At 43.5% G+C, this 21,863-nt stretch overlaps 1 protein-coding gene across 1 annotated transcript in view; it reads right to left on the reverse strand.

The window, feature by feature from the left end:
* The window catches only part of PAK5 (p21 (RAC1) activated kinase 5), a gene marked incomplete at both ends in the record, with an annotated part of 94,577 nt that overhangs the window by 13,909 nt on the left and 58,805 nt on the right, over positions 1–21,863 (reverse strand). The window contains 3 exons of the mRNA XM_082645013.1: positions 2,789–2,915; positions 7,473–7,606; positions 9,046–9,537. Of these exons, the coding sequence (XP_082501139.1) occupies positions 2,789–2,915; positions 7,473–7,606; positions 9,046–9,537 (753 nt within the window). The remainder of the gene's footprint in view (positions 1–2,788; positions 2,916–7,472; positions 7,607–9,045; positions 9,538–21,863) is intronic.

Consider the following 21,863-nt stretch of genomic DNA (forward strand, 5'->3'; position numbering starts at 1 on the left):
GTAGTCACACTCCATCTCTGTTCTCTTTTTTAAGGAAGAAAGTTTCCTTTCTCTATAGAAACTGGAGTCAATATGGCACCTTGTTCTTAAATCTGGATGAGCTCACACTGGCCAATGTGGCCGAGAGTCAGGCTCCACTCCACATGCTGTGTTTCTTCTTCCTGGAACACTCTCATCCCTGAAGGCCACAGGCCCCGCCCCTCATGTGTCTCTGCTGTCACCACCCCACTGTGGAGGGGCCTTCTCTGACCGGCACCTACAGACCCTCTACTCTCCACCCTCCACCTTCTTTACTCTACTTAAGTTAACTAATCATAGAAAACTTAGAATGTATCACCCTGCAATCTGGTGGTGATTTTATTTGTATGTTTACCTATTTGTTTATTATCACAGCCCCCATTCTCCAAATAAACTGAATGAAATTAGTGATTTTGCTTTATTCATCCTTAGGACCTAGCACTGCCCTGGCACAGAATGATGTTTAACTCGTGTTTATTGAATGAGTGAGTGAACAAACCGTTCAGACTGAAAGCACTGAGGATGTGCCAGTCCCTGTGAGCTCTGCTGGGTGCGTGGAAACTAAAGAAATGTTTGAAATGGAGATTCTGCCCTCAAGGGTGACAATGAATGATCTAGCCTTTCATATATTGTGGGGAGGGGAGATCTTTAAGTAAGCTAATTAAATAATGAACTGTCTTTGTCTCACGTCTGATTTTGACATCCGACAGGTACTCACAACAAGGGTGAGCCTACACCCTCAATCTCTAAAAATAAGGAAAGAAACCCTGGCAGAAACTGTCCTGATTTTTTTTTCCTGTAAGCTCCAGTCCCCAGAGCCAATTTGTGGACCATTTCAATGCTCTGCAGATTGTGTTCTGAGGCCATGGGACCTTGCCCTGGTGCTTTTCTGAGTCAGGCCAGGAGAAAGTTCTAGTCCTTTTCCTATAGCTCCCCTGCTCTATGGGAGATGCTGCAAAATGGCCTTATGGTCTTCCCCTCTCTGTATCCACATGCCTTTGGATGCAACTTTGCATCTTCTCCCATCAAGAGGCAGTGGTGTTTTATGGTGTTATTTCCCCACTCCTTGCATCTAGGCCCAGTTACCTCCACTACCACTGCTGAGATCCAGCTAACCACTAGGCTAATTAGTGAGGCTGTCAACCCCAAACTGACCACAAATACAAGAGTGAGATCAGCTGATATCACGTGGAGCAGAGGTAAGCTGTCCCTACGTCAGTGCAAAAGCCGACTCATAGAATTGTGAGCAAATAAATGGTTCTGGGTTTAAGCCACTAAGTATTGAGTGGTTTGTTGTGTAGCAAAAACTGACTGATACATACTCCTGTACACTCTTAAAAGATATTCAGCCAGAGTAATGCAGAAAGCAGGACTTAAAACTGCCCATTAAACATAATACTAAGTTGGTAAATTGTGTGTGTGTGTATGTGTGTGTATGTTCATATATATATATATATATATATATATATATATATAGGAATGGGATTATGGGTGATTTTTATTTTATTCTTTATACTTTTCTGAATTTGCTGAATTTTCCACAATAAAATTGACAATTTTTTAAAAATAAAAGAAGAAAAGCCAAAGTTCTTGGGTAGTTTCTTCTGGTTGCCCTCTGATCATTCCTGGGCAAATTCTGATGTGACGTGAACATTTTCCATGTGACTGAGGATGTTGGGTGGTAAAAGACTGGTGCATCAAAGGGACAGCTGGCTCCATTCATCACAAGGCTATTACATCTACTGGGAGTCTCAGGAAGATTAAAAGGGTCTAAATAGGGGAAAAAAATCTATGCTTCAAAACTCTTCCATCTAACTAAGCCTTCCTGGGAATGTCAACTCATGCCTTCCTTGGCTGTTTTATTCTATCTGGTGTGGCTGATGAGTTTCAAGTGAATCCCCTGAGCAGGCTGCAATGATGGAAAATGCAGATATCTGGGCCTGGAGATACACTAGTGTGATGGATATCTTCTGTTTGTCCTTTCAGATCTGGGAGCCCTGAGCCCTGGGGAGCCAACCTTTGTTGACCATTGATGGCTTCTGATTGGACTCAGTCAATGGGGAGCACCAGTAGGAGACTGGAAGGAAGAAGCAGAGTGAGGTTCGGGTACTTATTGTTCCAGCTCCCATACAGCAGGTTCACTATGGTCTGGTTTCCACTGAAGATCAGATCTCCTGCCAGGCAGCCCTCTTCACACAACAATCTCTATTTCAAGATTCCAGTAACTAGCTCTGCACCTCACCTCTTCAGTCATGGGGTAAGAAGAGTGGTGTTCCATTCTAGAGACCTATGCTGGTCCTCATGACAGTTCCTTTTGGCTTTTCTACATCTCATCTGCCCACACCTTTTTTAAACTCTCCTCAAAGCACTGGAATTTGTCATCTGTTTCCTGCAGGGACTCTGAGAGATACCGCAGACATGCGTAGTCACACAAACAGGGTGGACACAGTCCTAGAAAAGTAATTTTCTCTCCAACAATGAAAATAAGAATGTGGCAGAAAAATAAAAGATATTTCTATAGTTTCTATTACTTCCTGCACTTACTGTTAAGGCAGAAAATTATCCATCAAATTCAGCTCACAGATAGTTCTGAATAACAGGATGACACAGAGGATGGTAATTTCTTTTTCAAAAGCCTCCTGGGAAGGGGAGTAGGTGACTTGCGACTAAGGAAAATTAGAATTATGAGAAAGTGTTCTTAGGAATATAATACCTGTGACAGGTGAAATGACAAGGTAAACTGGGGAGGGACCCAACATGAAAATCTTACCCGACCATCACTTGTCAGCAGGATGGAGTCACTCTTTATGTCCCTGTGAATCACTCCTTGGTTGTGCAGGTAGGAGAGAGCCCTCAGAACCGACAGACAGACGGTAGCTATTTGTTCTTCATTCATTCTAGAAAGGAAATTACATTGAAGAAGCAAGGTCGGGCTAAAGACCATCTTTGAAATGATCAAAAGAGGTGGCTGCCTTGTGTCCTAGTGAACCAGTCCATGCTCCCCAGCCCATGTCTCGAAAATCTATGGGGAAGGAAAAGGAAGTCTTTGGGACCTGATTCCCAGAACCTAAGGCCTGGCATTGAGGATGATAGGTGCTCAGTATAAGCTAAAGTAAAGAGACCCCCATTGGCTGGCTTTTGGGTCATCAGTGCAAATGCACTTCCTTGGACTCTTATAGGTAATTCCCCAGGTACTGACAAACCTCCAGGTTCCTACAGAGAGGGCACACTGAATGGCGCCAAAGTTCCAGGAGTGGCTGCTAGATGACCTTGAGGAAATCCTTTAACTTCCTCCGGTCTCATTTTCCTCATCTTGGAAACGGGCAAGGCCATGGCTCTCTTCAAGATTGGACTCAGGCAAAGTGGTCTTTAGATCTCTAAGATCCCCCTCTGGGACTTGCCCTGCCTCTCACCAGCCCTTCCTCTCCCTCCTCCAGGAGCTGGAAGCTTCTGTTACTCCAGGTCCCTCTGTCAAGAAGGAAATTGGGCCTAGTTAGTTACTAATAACCAAGCGTGAATGTGTGATACCCTAATAAATAGACCATGGGAATGAGAAAGGCAAGCACAACACTGGATATGCTCTCCTATTACATGGCTTCACCCTCCGAAGAAGGTATTTCTGGTTTCAGAGGAGACTGAAGTCAGGTGACCTGCCCAAGGTTATATAGCTCAGAAAGTAACCAGATCATGATTCAAACCCCACCTTTTATGAGTTCAAAACCTATGCTTTTCCACTTTCCCCACTGTATCATGCAGCAATTGTAACTCAAAAGAAAGGATTTTCATCCACTGAAGAACCCAGGTGGGAAGAATGATGTGGAGAATGGAGTCCCTCAGTGCCCTCAAAATGACCCATTTAGACATCTGCCTAACTCATCTAGGTATAAAACTTCCTCCCTCTCACGGAGATATTGAGAGACCTAAATGAGGTAGCAAATGTGAAAGACCTCCTAAAACAAACTATCAGGCAAACAGAGGAGGCTATCAGGAGACACACTCCATGACAGACCGGAGCCCAAATTTAAGAATTGACTTGGGAAATAATCCCAGGTAACTTTTAGCTCAGCAGGACAAGTAAATAGGTGGCCTTGAATCTGCATTTCAGTTTTGTTGATGCCAACAAACCCCAACTGAGTAAAACTAGGGTTCAAAGTAAAATCCAAGGAGATAACCAATCAGGAGAATGTCAAAGGTACAAAGTGGATGAGTATGAAGAAGCATGTCCTTCTCTTTGAAGAGGATTCCTAGCACTGCAATGAATTGGCCTCATAGGAAGGCAGGTGTCTGAAACAGAGTGGAAACCTACAACTTCTGTGTTCTTGGCTTTGTGGTAAGTGGGCTGGTCATTATGCTGAATTGTTTTCAGATGACAATTTTCACATCTGCAAAAAGCACACTCCTGAGAGGTTTAGAGCATCAGCCACAGGGACAAGTCCAACTACATCTTAAAATTAATTCAGGACCAAGAATTATCATCTTTAATAAAATTAATAAAATAAAATCCATTTTTCTTGGATTCAATGAGATTTGAGTTATTTGGAGCAGGCATAAAGATTTTTCACAGGTCAATGGTAACAAAAATTAATTGGCTCTGAGCCCCCAATCACAAACTGAAAGATCCCCTGGAATTTATAACAAATGCTACTGACTTTTAATTCAATGACTTTGAAATGGACATGGCCCACTCTAGAAAGCCTGGTGCTTCAGCAGGGAGGAAGTCAGGTGGGGATAAAAACTCCTCAGTTTTGGAGTCAACTCCAAATTCAAATCCTGTCTCTGCCAATTATTAAATACGTGATCTTGAGAAAGATACTTTTCACCTCTATGAGTCATAGCTTCATCCTCTAACAGACAGGCACATCAACACCTACCTTATAGAGATGTGTGAAGGTTACATGAGTTAATGTAAGAACCTGACAGAACTTGGTACTTTCCTTTCCCTTCTAGAACTGTTTATTTGAAATAAGTAGGATATGATTCAACAAGATGCTAGATAGGGCTAAAACTTTAGTATGTATAAGAAACTCCTGAGGAGACTTCCCTGGTGATGCAGTGGTTAAGAATCCACCTACCAATGCAGGGGACACACATTCGCTCCCTGGTCCGGGAAGATCCCTCATGCCACAGAGCAACTAAGCCCATGTGCCACAACCATTGAACCTGTGCTCTAGAGCCCGCATTCCAAAACTACTGAGCCTACCCGCCACAACTACTGAAGCCCGTGTGTCTAGAGCTCATGCTCTGCAAAAGAGAAGCCACCACAATGAGAAGCACAGGCACCACAACAAAGAGTAGTCCCTGCTCACCGTAACTAGAGAAAGCCTGTGAGCAGCAACAAAGACTCAACACAGCAAAAAATAAATAAATAAAATACATAAATTCAAAAAAAAAAAAAAAGAAAAGAAAAAAAAAGAAACTCCTTAGCATCTGGCTAGATCATGGATTCTTTTAGTCCATCTGGGTAGAGCCTGAGATGCTGTATTTCTAACAAGCTCCTAGGGGATGTTGATGCTGCTGGTCCCCAGACCACACTTTGAGTGGCAAGCAGTTAAATGTTTTATCAACCAATCAATCAATCATTCAATGAAGTACTTATTTAATATCTACTATAGGAAACTCTCTGAACTACCAGCTTAAGGATTTCAAAGTCTAAATATCCATGGTATTCCTTGACACACAATTGCTTCTTGCTCTCTGGAGCTATTCTGTCTTCAAGGGGAAATCCATCGACAAAACTAGATGGAGAGAATTAGAAAACACAATGGATTCTAGAGAGGCTGGCTCTTCAGTGAATCCCACAGATACAAAATAAGAACTTGACAAAGGGAGAGCTGTAGTTTTCTGATGCTCTCTGAGGCAAGAAAAAAGCCCCTCCCTTGGACATATTTTTATTAATTGTTTTATATGTAAGTCACATTTGTCTTATTCGTAGTTCTCTTCAGTATACTTATTGCTACAATTTAAGATGATTAGATAGATAGATAGATAGATAGATAGATAGATAGATAGATAGATAGATAGATATGGTGGTTGTATGGCTATACCAATAGGAAGCTGCCAGCTGAAATGTTGGTGATAAACATGCGGTGTCTTCCCTCATGTCCTTTTGTTTTTAGATGGTCTACCGCAGACTCAGAGCTATAGGGAGGCATGATTGAAACACTGCTTCATTTTAGCAGAGAAAAAGCAGTGCCCTCGATCCCTTACGTGTTTCTGAACACTTTCTTGCTACCTTGCTTTCCACCTATTGTCGCTCAACTGGATTCACTTATGATTTGGATGCCATTTCAGTGACATCAGCTAATACCCAATGTAGCTCCTTCATGACAATCCTCTCAACTCTTTGGTATTTTATTTACCGGCAGAGCAAACTTAAAGTTTCCCAAATGTAACATGATTTTTTTACACGTCTGTTCCTTTGAATCTTGCTTTTCCTGTGTGGTCCATGAATTAACAGCATTAACATCGCCTGGGGGTTCCTTAGAATGCAGAGTATTATGCCCCCCCTCCATTGAATCAGGATCTGCATTTTAATAAGATCCACAGGTAATTTGTATGCATATTAAAATTTTAGAAGCACTGTCTTAGCACATACTCTTTCATTTGCCTTCAATGCCCTTTTCTTCCCACTTGCCTTCTTAGTAAACTCTGATGCATCTCTCAAAACCCATCCTGGACACTACCGTGTATTGGAAATCCTTCTTGACTCTCTTATAGAGATATTCAGGTATTCTTCTATGCTACTTATATACTTCTTTCTAATTCTGCACAGGTGTTATAATGTATTTATTTCTAAATACACCCTTCCTTGGAAGGGTGTATCTGAGCCTTATTCATTTGTATCTTTTGTAGCCCCAGCACTTAGGAAAGAGCCTGGCACATAAAAAGTGGTTAATAAACACTTGATGAAATGACCACAACTGACACATCAGAGAAGCAGGTAACTGAGGCAACAGTGGCAATCAACCATTGTTACTTGCAAGATGATTTAAAAACAGATTTGGAGAATCTCTCTCTCTTATGTAGTTTGTTATTATGACATAAAATTTTGATCTTTCACCTGCCTCTGCCTTCCCCTGGTACCCTTGGTGGTATCAACACATAGCAATGGTATAGCAACTTAGGAGAATGAAACTCAGTTTTAGAAATCTATGTAGGGATGGGAAATTCTATTATTTGTCACTGAAACTCCATTCTCAGCAGCTTGCTGATCTAAAATCAGTGGGTATCAATGAACTTCTGGAGGGCAGGGAGAATGTGAATTGAGTGAATGAACTATACATACATGATATCGTGATAGGCACCTGGGAATGCAGAGAAAAAGGGCAGTCGTTTCTCTACCTTCAAAGTGCTTAACCACTTATGAAGAGTTCATAAATATAGTCACTGAGGCCTTACCCTGGAAAAGAATAATAAGCACCTTGAACTACTTGCCTGGATAGTAAAAAACTTACCTGGTATGAGTAACGATGTCTGTCAAGGCACCACCTTCCAGAAATTCCATGACAACCCAGAGCTCATCATTGACAAGGTAGCTGTTGTACATGTCAACCACATTGTCATGGTGATAATCCCGCATTATAACAACCTGGGCAAAATGGAAAGACACTGTTCGACTTCAGACCGTGAAATTTGACTTTTTGTTTTCTCATGGCTACATTTGGGCTGTGAGTTCAACTGGTGGGGAGTACTGATTGTGTGTGGGGGGGTATTCAGAAGTCTATTACAGACAAAGGGACAGCACTGAGAGCAGCTGGCAGGAATAGAGGGGATCAAGTTAGCAAATTCAGAGAAAATGGCAGGTCAACAAGACACTGGGTTTGGGGAGAATACGGAGTAAAAACAGGCAGAACCATGGCAGAGTTTGCATTCATAAGAGAGAGTTTAGTTGACTGTTTGGGGGGATGTGATCAGATATCCCATAGGTTACTTTTTTTTTTTTTTTTTTTTTTTTTGCTGTACGCGGGCCTCTCACTGCTGTGGCCTCTCCCGTTGCGGAGCACAGGCTCCGGACGCACAGGCTCAGCGGCCATGGCTCACGGGCCCAGCCGCTCCGCGGCATATGGGATCCTCCCAGACCGGGGCACGAACCCGTATCCCCTGCATCGGCAGGCGGACTCTCAACCACTGCGCCACCAGGGAGGCCCCATAGGTTACTTTTAAAACACATTGTCCATACTCTGCTATTGGTTAACTGGGCAAAAGGGTCACCAACTCAAGGTAAGTGAGTCTCAGAAGTGACTGAAGTAAACAGTTATTAGGGCTGGGGCCACATGACACCAATCTAACTTCTTGGGAGGTCTAGGCTGAGTCTGAAAGAGTTTGGGCTGAATACAAAGGATAAGTCTTGAAGGTAAAAACATTATGACTTAGGCATTAAAAGGCCAACTTGTGTCTGCTTGCTGGAGAGAGCGTCCAGGAATTGCCATCCTGTGGCCGCTTCTGGTGATATTTTCAGAATGAGTGTTAAATAATAAATTATACAGTTGTTTAAGTTATATTTTCCCTGTCTGTTCTGGCATTGTGGTTTGGAAATAAGTTCCAGAAATCAGGAGCTGTGGACTGGGAAGAAGCTGAATCCCACTCACCCCATGCTCTCTGTGAGGTTTGGAGCATGGAAAAGAAATGAACACCTAAGGGAGTTGGAGCTGGGTGGAGCCTTCACATAAGCCATCACGGAAGAGGGTCCAAAGTCACAGCTGATTGCACTGTTACAGCTGTATGAACCTATTGTCTGACCCCGGGCTAGTAACAAAATCTGATGCTAGGTTTCCTTATTGCTAAATGGAGATAACATTTTTCTGTCTATGGCTGTTGTGAGAATCAAACCAGACCAATGTTTAGCACAGGGGCTGATCCACAGGAAGTACTTCATAAAGAGGCAGCCATACAGACATAGAAAAAGGGATTCTATTTTTGTATTTATATTTTCTGTGTTTTCTAATGTCCTAAAATGTATGTGTTATTTCCGAAATGGGAAAGAAATGTTACATAGGACAGAAAGGATGATCCGAACACACCATCTACCTCATTAAAAAGCAGCTCTCGTCTCTGTTGCTTTCGGAGGTCCATTTTCTTCACGGCGACTTGCTTCCCCGTGTGTTTCTCAGTGGCGATGCACACAATGCCGGTTGACCCTTCCCCGATTTTGATAAAGTTGTCCAAATATTCTCTGGGGTCTCCTGGGCTGACCACCAGCTGCAGGGCTGCCCGGAACTGTTCGTGGGACACCCTGGAGGGCTGCTGGTCTGAGGAGGAGCCCCAACTGGGTGGGGGATATGTGCTAGAAGAGATGCTGAGAGAGCTCAGGTAAGAAGCTGTGGAGATGTACTGCGAACTGGTCTGCAGAGAGGGGTGGTGGTACAGGGTGGCTGTGTGGTATCCAGATGGGTACTGGTGGCTGCTTGAGGAATAGCCTGCTTTGCTTTGACTTTGAGGTAGTTTGGCAGGGCCCCTGGGGTAGGTGTCAGATCCTGACAGTGGAGGGCTGAGGACCACCTGTGCTCGATCATAATCCACCTGGGAAGACAGACACAGATGGAGAAATTCACATGCTACATCCGAACATCATAGCCATCACACAGCTGGTCCAAATGATGAGCACCACTGCACAACCTACTCGTGGGTGAGGCTTACCTCGTGGGGTCCCAGGATGCAACGCTTCCACCCTTTATCTGCCCTCAGACCTCCCCATCCTGCCTATTTCTTCCTCCTTCCTTATTAAAATCCCCAGAAGTAGACTCTAAGACCTGGATTAGAATGCAAGTAGCAGGAGGTGATCCCAGGAGTTATGAAGGGGAAAATGCCAATACAGTAAGTCCCCTACATATGAATGAGTTCCGTTCCGAGATTGTGTTCATAAGTCTAATTTGTTTATAAGTCCAACAAAGTTAGCCTAGGTACCCAACCAACACAATCAGCTATATAGTACTGTATTGTAATAGGTTTATAATACTTTTTACACAAATAATACATAAAAAACAAACAAAAAATAAACATTTTTAATCTTACAGTACAGTACCTTGAAAAGTACAGTAATACAGTACAACAGCTGGTATAGAGGGGCTGATCAAGTGAACAGGCAAGAAGAGTTACTGACTGGAGGAGGGAGAGGAGGCGGGAGATGGTAGAGCTGAAGGATTGTCAGCAGTAGGAGATGGAGGGCAAGCTGCAATCCACTTATGCCTGATGTGGATGACACGGGTTCTGGTTCCTTGCTGGATTCAATTCTACCTACCATCTTGAAAAAAAAAACGATCCAGTGATGTCTGGGTAGTAGCTCTTTTTTATCATCTTAGATGATGTGGTAGCACTGGATTGCATTCTGAGCGGCTGCTGCAACTTTCGTGTACCGTTCTACATTCGGGTCCTGTGCCTCAAAAACTAACAGTGCCTCCTCGGATAAAGAAAATCCCCTTGCCATTTCCTGCATCGTGAATCTCTTTGGTTCTTCAGTTACTTCTTCCTCTTGTCTCTCTTTGTCCTTTCTCTGGGCCTCCAATTCCATAAGGTCTTCATTAGTAAGCCCCTCATATTGCACAGCAAGAAGTTCAATGAAGTCGTCCTCTTGCAGATCTAGCTCCAGCTTCTTGCTGAGGGTCACTACGTTGCTGAAGACCTCTTTGGACTCCTCATCCACCTTCTCAAATCCATGAAACTCGTGAACAAACTGTGGGCAAAGGTTCTTCCAAACCCCATTCATGGTGATGGCTGTAACCTCACGCCAAGCAAAGTTAATGTTTTTTATGGCCTTGTAGATGTTAAAGTCCTTCCAAAATTGTTGCCAGGTTGTTCCTGATTCATCACTCGCCTTAACTGCCTGACAAAAAGTGTGACGTACATATTTCTTGAAAATCACAATAACTCCCTGGTCCATGGGTTGAATAAGCGACATAGTATTTGGTGGCAGAGGCACTACTTTGATGTTGGGATGAAAGTCGTCCATGAATGGGGGTCGGCCTGGAGCACTGTTGAGAAGCACAAGAACGTTGAACGGGACATCTTGCTCCAAGCAATATTTCTCTACCTCCAGGATAAAGTGGTAGAAAAATCAGTCCTGGAAAATGGCGTGTGTAACCCAGGATTTGGGGTTACTCTTCCACACAACAGGAAGGGAGCCCTGGGCGATGTTTTTAAGGGCTCTTGGGTTCTCTGAATGATAAACTAAGACAGGCTTCAGCTTTGTATTGCCGAAAGCATTGCCACCAAACAACAGAGTTAGCCAGTCCTTTGCTGCTTTATAACCTGGCATCAACTTTTCTTTCTTATTGATGTAACTTTGGTCTGGCATCCTTCTCCAGTATAGTCCTGTCTCATCTACATTAAAAACCTGCTAGGGGAAATATGCTCCTTCATCAATAATTTCTCAAAGTGTTTCAGGAAATTCCCAGGCAGCTACCATATCTGCACTTGCTGCCTCGCCACTTACCTTTACATTGTGAAGGTTGGCTCTAGCCTTGAACCAATGAAACCAGCCATGGCTGGCATTAAAAGATGCGCCCTCTGATTCTTCACTGTGTTTCTTCTTCAAGTCTTCATAAAGGCTTTTGGCTTTCTCTTGCATCAGCATTAAGCTGAGCAGGACTCAACACTGATGTGATCCTGCATCCACACACTGAGAAGTTTCTCCATCTCCTCCGTCACTTTTCCACACTTCTTCGATATTACTGGTGACATCATCAGCACAGCAGACTTCACATGTTCCATGATCTTGTCCTTGTTCTTCAGGATCATGCCAATGGTTGAACAATTCATGTTATAAGAACTAGAGGTGTCTACCATCTTATTTCACCTTGCTTCACTCTCTCAATTATTTTCACTTTTGTTTCCATCGTTATCGCTTGGCACTTCTTAGCAGTACCAGCTATATCACTGCTGCTTTTATGCTTGCTTCTGGACATCCTGGGCTTGAAATAAAGATACTGTACAGTACAGTACACAAAAGCACAACCACTTGTAGAGGATACATGCATGTGACAATGTACACCAGACATGTGAACTAACTTACGTGACTGGACATACGAATGCACGTTCACATCTTTGAAAGTTCACAACTTGAAGGTTCATATGTAGGGGACTCACTGCATACGTAAAAGGGACAACCTAACTCCCTGTGCAAAGCAGCTTTTCAGACAAGATAAACACATACAAATCAGTATAAATGTATAATGTTTGAGAAAATCCAAAATCTGCAGGGCTGTGTGTGTATGTAAAAGAGAAATCTGCTCAGCCCTCAAAAGGATTCCAGGCAAGAACATTCTACTCTGATTGTGAAGAGTGGATTGAGGGAACTTAGTAGAGAGGATGGGGAGGACACACAGGGCAGGGGTGGGGGAAGCCAGTGAGGGGCTGTCATGACACTAGGTGTAAGTTCCAGCAATCACTCTCTGGAAAAATCAAGAAGGAGCTCTGGTCACTCCTGGAATGACTGAGGTCAGAGATGGTGAATATACCACATCATACCACCCTCGCCTCCTTGCTCAAAGCAAAAAGTGCTAATAGATGAATACACTCTTTTGTGTAAGATCCTGATGATAACAAGAGTGTTGGATACATAGAAGGTGTTTGAAAAAGATTCCTTGATTGGACCTCCAGCTCCTTCTTAACACAGAGTCCCAGGAAGTCTCTTCCACTCTACCAGGATGTACATGGAATGACATTTACATGCCCACTCCAAGGATCCAGATTTGCTCTAAAATGATGGTTACTGGCTACATGTGGCTATTTAATTAAAATCAATAGAAATTAAGAGTTAAAATAAAGAATTCCATTCTTCACTCATATTAGTCACATGTTAGGTATTTAAGAGTCACCACGTTGGACAAGATATAGAATATTTATAGAACATATAGAATATTTCCACCATCACAGAATGTTCTATCGGGTGACACTGTTCTAGTTGAATTCATTGTTCCCACGTGGTCCACTCATTCATTTGTTTAGTGCACAGATTAATATTTAAGCAACCATTATGTTGTAGGCACCATTTCAGGTGCTGTGGGAAGGTCCAGCAATAACCATAATGGATGGTATTTCTGTTGTCCTGGAGTTGACATTCTAGAGAAGGAGATGGATGATAAACAAGAAAATTAAGAAATATACAGTATATGGTCCAGTAGTAATAGGTGATATGAAGAAAAATAAAGCAGAGCAAGGGGGTTGAGAGTAACAAGGTGCCATCTTGCATGGGATGGCCAAGGAAGGCCTTTCTGAGAGGTGTACCATGGGCAGAAACCTGGCTGAAGTGTGGGAGCAAGTCCTGTGACTGTGGGGTGCAGGGATAGTCCAGGCAGAGGGCACAGCCCACGCAGGATTCTGAGGCACACACAGGCTTGAGGAACAGCGTGGAGGCTCTCCTGGCACAGAGAGGGGGCAGTTTGGAAAGACAGACAGAGAAGTGGTGAGGGGGCAGATCATACAGACCATGGCAAGGATGCTGGCTGTTGCTGAGGGAGGTGGGAGCCACTGGAGGTTGTTAAGCAGAGGACAGTGAGATGAACTTGACCCTCTGGATGCTGGAGAAGAGGCTTTGGTGGCAAGAGTGGAAACAGGGATGCCAGTTAGTTTACCGCAGTCAATATGGGCAGAGATTACGGTGGGTGCTGTAGATGGGGTGAGAAATGGGCTACAGAGTAAGGTCTGAAGATGGAGCTGATCCAATTTGCTGATGGATTCGATTAGAATATGAAGGAGAAGAATCAAAGATGACTCCCAGGATATTATCCTGAGGAGCAAGCCACTTAATAATATGAGGAGCATAGGGGCAGGAGCAGGCTTCTCGGCTGTGAATCAGCCTCCAAGATGGCTCCCAGTGATTCCTGCCTCCCGACATGAATGTGTAGTCTCCTCCCCCATTGTGTCAGGTTGATCTGTGAGCAAAAGAATATGGCAGAAGTAATAGTAAGTGACCTCTGAGGCCAAAAAAGACATTGTGGCTTCTCTGCCTTCTCTCTTGGATTGCTTGCTCTGGCTTTCTCCAGCTGCCATGTCGTGAGGAAACCCAAAATCCTATAGAGAGGTCCTCCTGCCAAGAACAAGCTAGGAACTGAAGCCTGCCACCAACAGCCATGTGCGCCATCGTGGAGGTGATCCTCTGGCCCCAGTCAAGCCTTCAGATGATTGCAGCCCTGCTGACCTCTTGACTGCAACGTCATGACAGACTCAAGGCCAGAATCACCTAGCTAAGCTAGCCATGGAAGCCCACAGAAATTGTGTGAGGTAATAAATGTTCATTGTTGTTTTAAGCCATTAAGTTTGGGGATGATTTGATACACAGCAATAGATAACTGAAACATAGGGTGAAACCCAGAGTTCCATCATGGCCACATTAAGTTTGAGAGAGCTGTTAAGCATCCAAGCGGAGATGCCACTTAGGTGACTTAGACATGACTCCAGTCCAGGGAAAAGTTGACACTAAAGACATGAATCTGAGAGTCATCAGTATTTAGCTGGTGTTAAAGGCCATGGTGTTGAATGTGTAAGAGAAAATCCAAGGACTACAACATCTAGAGACTAAAAAGAGGAGAAGAAACTTGCAAAAAGAAGCAGAGAAGGAGTGGCCTGTGATGTAGGAAAGAAACTAAGGGACTAGGATGTCCTGAAGCCCAAGAAGGAAAGTATTTCAAGAAGGAGGGAGTGATGAACCACATCAAATGCCATGGAGAAGTGAAATTGGATGCAGCATGTTGCTCGTTGCATCTGGCAACATGGTGGTCACCTGGCAGAAGGAAGGTGTCTGAACCTCTGGCCCCTTGCACAGCATGAACAGATGCCTCTTCAACAAGTCAGGTAGCAAGATCTGCACACAGCAGCCTCCTGAAAATTGCCATGGTACTATTCTCAGTTATGCACTGCCCATTGGCTCCCAGATCACACTGCTGGCCTCCTGTACTGCTGCACTCAGACAGCCTAGCATCAGCCAGCAGGGGCCAGGGTCCTGCTAAACCAGGGCCCTGGCCTGGTTGCAGAGCAGAGAGAACAATATTTGAAGGACACATTGAGGGCTGAATATTGATTCTAATGACTTGAGTCAAATCATTTAGCCTCTCTCAACCTCAGTTTCCTCATCTGTAAAATGAGGGTCATCACACCTCTCTCATGGGGTTTTTATGAGGCTTACCTGGGGGAATCCTAGAGCAGCCTGGTGTTTAAGAAAAGACTTTGGACTCGAAAACTTCCGCCATTTACAAGTTGTACGACATTGGGCAAGTTATTTCAACTCCTGTGCTTCAGTTTTCTCACTGGTAAAATGAGAGCAATAATAATAATACCTACCAAATGATAATAATACCTATCTCCTTATGTCACTGTGAACTCTAAAGAACTGAATACAAATCAAAGGATTTGAACAGTGACTGTTCCGTACAGTCTGTTAATTCATTCTGGGTAGTGTTATTATTATATAAAGTGCTTAGCACAGTAGCAGGAATATAAAAGAAAATAATAAATAGCAACTACAGTGGTAATAAGACTAGTGAGCATTTACTGAATATGTACAATGTACTGGTAGCATATATACTCCCATACATTAACCTTCTAAAACAATCAAGGTGTCCCTAATTATAATATATTTAGCCCTGTATTATAATTAAAATACTATATTTGACATCAAGCTGATTTTTGTCTAAGGCCCTGGATTTGTGCCATACACAAAGAAAACTGGTGTGTGTATGTGCTGGGCTGGGGGGGAGACAAATGTCAGTGTAAATTAAATAATTCAATTCTTCCTTTAAATTAAGCTCCAGATTAGCCAAGCCCAGTCTAGACACAAGGCCAGTGTGTGAGGGCAAGTGGGGTCTGTGACTTTTACTTTAGAAAGTGTGTCCTGGGAGCTGCCACATGCCATCATCTCCTGGCGTCCTCTTGGGAATATCTCCTCCTGTAGTTTAAGTGACACTGAAGTCATTCCCCACAAGCATGTATAACTGGTCTCTGAAGAAATGTAAGAAATAAAAGGCTGTTTCCTGTAGGAATTGCATCCGGGCACTGCTCTTCCTTATCAGAGTCTACTCTTCACAGCTGGCATGATTCATCAAGAAAATGATGCTGGGGCTTCCCTGGTGGCACAGTGGTTGAGAGTCCGCCTGCCGATGTAGGGGACACGGGTTCGTGCCCCGGTCCGGGAAGATCCCACATGTCGCGGAGCAGCTGGGCCCGTGAGCCACGGCTGCTGAGCTTGCGCGTCCAGAGCCTGTGCTCCGCAACGGGAGAGGCCACATCAGTGAGAGGCCAGCATACCACAAAAAAAAGAAAAGAAAAGGATGCTTTTTTCCAGCCTTACATTTAGGTCTTTAATCCATTAGGAGTTTATTTTTGTGTATGGTGTTAGAGAATGTTCTAATTTCACTCTTTTACATGTAGCTGTCCAGTTTTCCCAGCACCACTTATTGAAGAGACTGTCTTTTCTCCATTGTCTATTCTTTTGTCTCCTTTGTCTCGTAAATCAACCATACTCCAATATAAAATAAAATAAAAATTAAATTAAAAAAATAATTAAATACAAAAAAAAAGAAAAAGAAAGCAAAGGATGCTTGTCTGCACAAATGGGACAATTTCCACTCAGACAGAATGCAGAGTTGTTCAGTGCTAGCTAAACGTCTTTGAAACTAGGTCTTGGAGATAAAACGGTGCCATTGTCTTTCATGGCTGCTGGGAAGAGGTGCAGACTCTTAAAAAAGCAATGGATGAGGAGCAAACACTATCACAGGGGACAGTTTTTGGAACAAGACTCAAGGGATACCAGTCAAAGGACAATGGACTTTTGGCTCCAGTGAGAGAATGCATGGTCCTCCTTCCAGACTCCATCCCCTCAAAGAGATGATGGTGGACAAACAGCTGGCTTTGGGAAGGAGAAATTCATAGGTGACTTTACTCTGGCCACCATGTTGCAGAACCATGGCTCTCAGTTGGGTTTTGATGACCCAAGGGTTCCATGATAGTGACTATCGCTGGCCCACACATTGGTGGCTGGCCTCATGATTTTTCACTCTAAGAGTCAAGCAGAAGGCAGTTAATCCCACTGTATTGATAAAGCTGAGGCTCTGGGAGGTGAAACTCTTCCCAAGCAATCCAAGGCCAACTGCTCCAAACCTCCAAGAAGATTACACAACCCAATTCTTCGGCTCAGGTCAGGTCTTCACCTCCAGTGGGAGGGTGTCCATATCCCAGCTGCCAGACACACTGGCACCACAGGCTTGCTTTCTTGCCTGCCTTGGCATTTCTTCCCCTAGTTGTCACCTTCCTGGCCTACATAATCAAGGGTGGAGATTCTCTCTGATAAAAAGTAGGGGTGTTTTACTGAGAGCAAAGTTGGGGCACCTTCCATTAACCAACTGCTCTGATAGAAGCTTGTCTCACAGGAGTAACTCACACTGATATTAATAATGATACTTGACATTTGCTGAGTGCTTCCCACATGCCAGGGACTGTTCCAAGCATTTCATGTACGTGGCTACATTTAAATCCCAAGTTACACAGTGAGATAAAGTCCTGTAATTGTTCCATTTTACAGAAAAGGAAACTGAGGCACCATGGGTTTAAGTAGTCATGCAAAGTTCTCAAAGCTCCTAAGAAGTCGAGCTGGGGTTCAAATCCAGACAGTGTCACTTTAGAACATGGGTCCTTGATACCTTCTCAGAGCTATTGTTCAATTATGAAAAGGTAGACAGGGTCAGGACAGAGGTGGGCACAGTGTAGAGTGACTGTTACGGAGCTAAAGCCTGATTAGGGTGTTTCACTGGGAGCCCAGATGTCTGAGCAGCCTGAGGCCAAATGCAAGAACTGGGCCAGAAAATGATGGATGATAATGCCTTGGGGAGGGGGGTGAAAAGAAAATTTAAGTGTGTGTGTGTGTGTGTGTGTGTCTTGGCTTATAGAAATCAGCTCAAAATATACAAAAAAAAGGAATAATCATCACAGCAAAATGAGTTGCTCATATATACATAATTCACTGCTTTCATTTTTACTTTGGCCAGAGCAGAATTTTGTGTTCAGCTGCAATGTCCAAACTTTCTTCTGTGTGTTTGTTCAAGAAAGAAAGCCCAAGTTTCTCCTATAACATGGCCTCCTGGCCCTTTTTCATGGCTCTTAAACTATTATAATTATTTAAATGTTCTACTCTAAATCATCTTTCCCATGATATCTTATAATTATAAATGGGTGAAACAAAAATGATGAATTTGTCCATATATACTGTTTGGTACATATATACACGTTTGTGTCTGTAAGAGAGACTTGCAGAAGAGTGAAGCTTGAACTGGGCTACCTTTTCTACAACCTGATGTACAAATATATTCTAGAACGAGAGAAGTACATTTGGAGTCCACGTGGGCAGGACTGTAACATCTCAAGAGAGATGTAGGATTTTATCATCTAGTGAAACCACAGTGTGGTGAAATTGGACCAGGGAAAGGTATAGATATTTAATAAGTGAATCCACTGTGTCTCCCACCATCCGTGCCCCAAACTATTTCCAAAAGATCTATGCATATAGCTTACCTTCTAAGACCTTATTGCAAGGGCATAGGCAGCAGGGGTGGAAAGCCACAAGGCAGGAGAGAAAACAATAAAGAGACACCAGAAAGGCTTCCCCCACTCCTCCAGAGAGAACAGTCCTGTGATTTTGTGGAAAAGTATCAATAGTTTCATACAAGTGAGACCATGGCCTGCATACTTTTAAGGGTGATCTCCATATGGCGAGATGTAATAAGAGGAGAAGAGATTTATTTGTAAATTATTACCCAGGCTGATACCACCAGACTGCCAAACTGCTTAGCTGATGTCACAGGACCACTAACTGTCGTTGGAAATCAGATACATGCTCAGAAGGAATTCTCGCTACAGGAATCTTTAAAAATACTGAAAAGACATAGAAACAGTCTTAGTTTCCTTCCTCTAAAATGGTTAATAACATATATTCATTTTTTAGTTTCCCAATGCCTTTTAGAATTCAATATAAATTAAATCTTAAAGAAACGGGCTTTTTCATGTCTCTATTCAAACCCAATCAAAAAATAAGAAGGACCAAAAAAAAAAAAGCAGTATTATATGGGAATAAATAATCCTCAGTTAACAACTCAGCCAGATTCCCCTTCCACAAGGAGCACATCTCCAAGGATAGGGCCAGTCACAGGCTTGTGATGTATCAAAATTATAAATAATTATAGCAATGAATTCATTTAATCAATCAATTTCACCAGTGGTGTGCTGGGGTGGACAGGGCATAAAACTCCACACAGCTATCAATTACTCTGATTACAGCTGGCTGTCAGCCAGAATTCCCCTGATCCATGTTAGTTAAATGCACATTAATCTGAATTTGGCAGTGTAATCAAGGACCTAACTGAACTGTGAAATTGAATTCTGCAGTAGAACATCATTTGACCATTTTATGCCAAGGCTAGAAAAAAAGGCTTGGTGGGGGGAGGGAGAGAGAAAGAAAAGAAGGAAAAAAGAAACCTGCAGCAGCATCTATTTGTCACTGTGGCCTTCCATGCTGGTGACAGGGAGGCTGTGGCTGGATTGTGCTGGATGTGTGTGTGTGCGTGTGTGTATGCACGGGCAGGCGTGTTGTAAGTCTGCGTCCACAGAATGGGGACTGCGGAAGTTTCCATGAAGGATGGTGTCTCTCTATCCACTCCTTGCATAGGGGATGGGAAGGCAGCTGGTTCCAGTGCCTGAGTGTGATGCTCCAATACACCTTTCAAAGTACAATAAAGCTGACACTGCTCATCCCCAAAATGAAAAAAAGCCAGACTGCGTGCTGCTTGCTCTCCACAAATCAAATGCAGGATAAAAGTGAATCATAAGGCTCTGAGCAAGAAAAGGACATCTTAAATTTTCCTTACTTGACTCAGAGGGAAAGGTAAAAGGACTAGGCTTGGCTTGGGGAAAGAAAAACATCTGCTTGTAAGGATTCGGTAGAGAATCAGTACCCAGCTTTCTCTGTAGGGACATTTTAGAGATTGATAATTAGGGGAAGAGGATTCATTGAACCCTGTGACCTGCATCCCTCCTGGATTGCTCTGCAATCCCACAGCAGTAACACCACTGATGGTGGCCAGTCCCCACCTGCCTGGCCTGTGGTGGATGGGCTCCTGTGTCTCCATCCATGACTTTCCAGCCTCCACTTCTCCCGCTGAAGTGACTGCTGACACAAGAGCTCTGATTACAAGATGGTAGGGAGTTGTTCCACCTTCAATGGCATCTTAATAAACAATAGCTATTGGCCCCACTTGAGGCAAAACCATGCTCATTTTCCTCCGAATTACATTTTCCTCTGAATTACTTATGTTCATTTACAAAATAGAGTGGCCCTGTTTCAGAGCCTATTATATTGGCCGGATGACAAAGAGACACAGTGCACACTTTGAGCTGGCATTCAATTTCAGTGAAAGAGGCACACATACCACAGCAGGCAGCGGTGGTCAAGAGCAGAGCCCAGTAGAACTTCAGGGATCAAGGTGTCTCCTTAAGGTCCTGGTGCAAGGAACTTGAGAAGGAGGTTCAGTTCTGGATGATCAGACACTTGCTGAGTTTCCAAACTGCGTGTAGCAGAAAGCCATTCACCACATTTAGCATTTTTGCAGGAAAATCTCCCACACTGTGAGGCTGGATTTCTATTTAGGCATGTAGGAATTTACACCTTATGACACAAAGTTTGAAGAGTCGTGTACTTTCCTGCCTTACAAAACGGATGGCAAATGCACACGGAGAGTTCTGACAAGTGGCTCATGACCCCTACAAAGAGGCAAACCCTAGTTATTTGAAGAAATGAATCGATCTCCCATCAGCAGCCTCAAGGGGACAGGGTATTTCGGGCTCTTCCTCCACCTCTGAATCAGTATATCCAATTAACCCCCCACCGTTGCTACTCCAAACTAAGGATGCATCCTCTATTCAAGAGCAGATTACTCTGACCCATGATCTGTCACCGCCTGCAGGGACATCGTGGGGGGAAGGGGGCTACACCTTTAGGGATTAGTTCACTGCTGTAGAATATGGTTCAAATGTGTCAGGGCCTCTAAGAGCACTGGGACAGACAATGCCAGGTTAGATTCATTTCCTTTTTAATTTGGTAACGGGAAGACCCACTTATAATGACCAAAATACAATTTACTTTGAACCACAAGAACGTTCATGGGAAGATGAGTTCATTCATAGGCAAATGATGCCTAAAGTCTCCATGAGAAGGGACAGATATTAGAGATGTTGCTCTGAATCACCTCTTTGATGTTTTATGAGCCTTAATGAACATCTTGCGGGAGCCCATGTGTAAAGGAAGAAAAATCTACAGGCGATACTACGCATTGTTATATTAAGCGATTAAGCACTTTTCTCTCTCCCCCTAGCCCCCTCTCAGATTTTGGATGCAGCCCATCAGATTTCAACAGCCTCATCATTTCACTACCCATCAGGCCCTAAAGTGTCTCTGAAAAGTGTTCTGCTGAGATCCTTAGTAGATTAGGAGCTACAGTTTTGTTCCTGGAGCCTTGGTTGAATCTGGGTGTGACAAGTACCACAAAGAACGGTGAGACATTAAACTATTGATTCAGGAAGGCTGAGCACACTGGTTCAATTGCTTTTCCCTTCTAGGGAAAACAAAGTGAAGCCGAGCAGTGAAAAATCATTGCACTGGTGACCCCAGAAGGAAAGTCTAGGGAACCACGCCACTGTTTTTCTTGCATCCTCTCTCTTCACTCAGAACCCCTTAATAGGCTAGCTATTTGGGATGACCTGGGCCCAGCTTTGGTCACTTTGCTGCTCTGTGCAGTGGAGATGAAGAGGGTAAGGTAGAGGGATTGGTTGGCAGGAACCATCACAACTATGCACTATAGAGATGATGGCTC

The sequence above is a fragment of the Mesoplodon mirus genome (genome assembly GCF_964341445.2).
Source record: "Mesoplodon mirus genome assembly, chromosome: 15".
NCBI lineage: Eukaryota > Metazoa > Chordata > Mammalia > Artiodactyla > Ziphiidae > Mesoplodon > Mesoplodon mirus.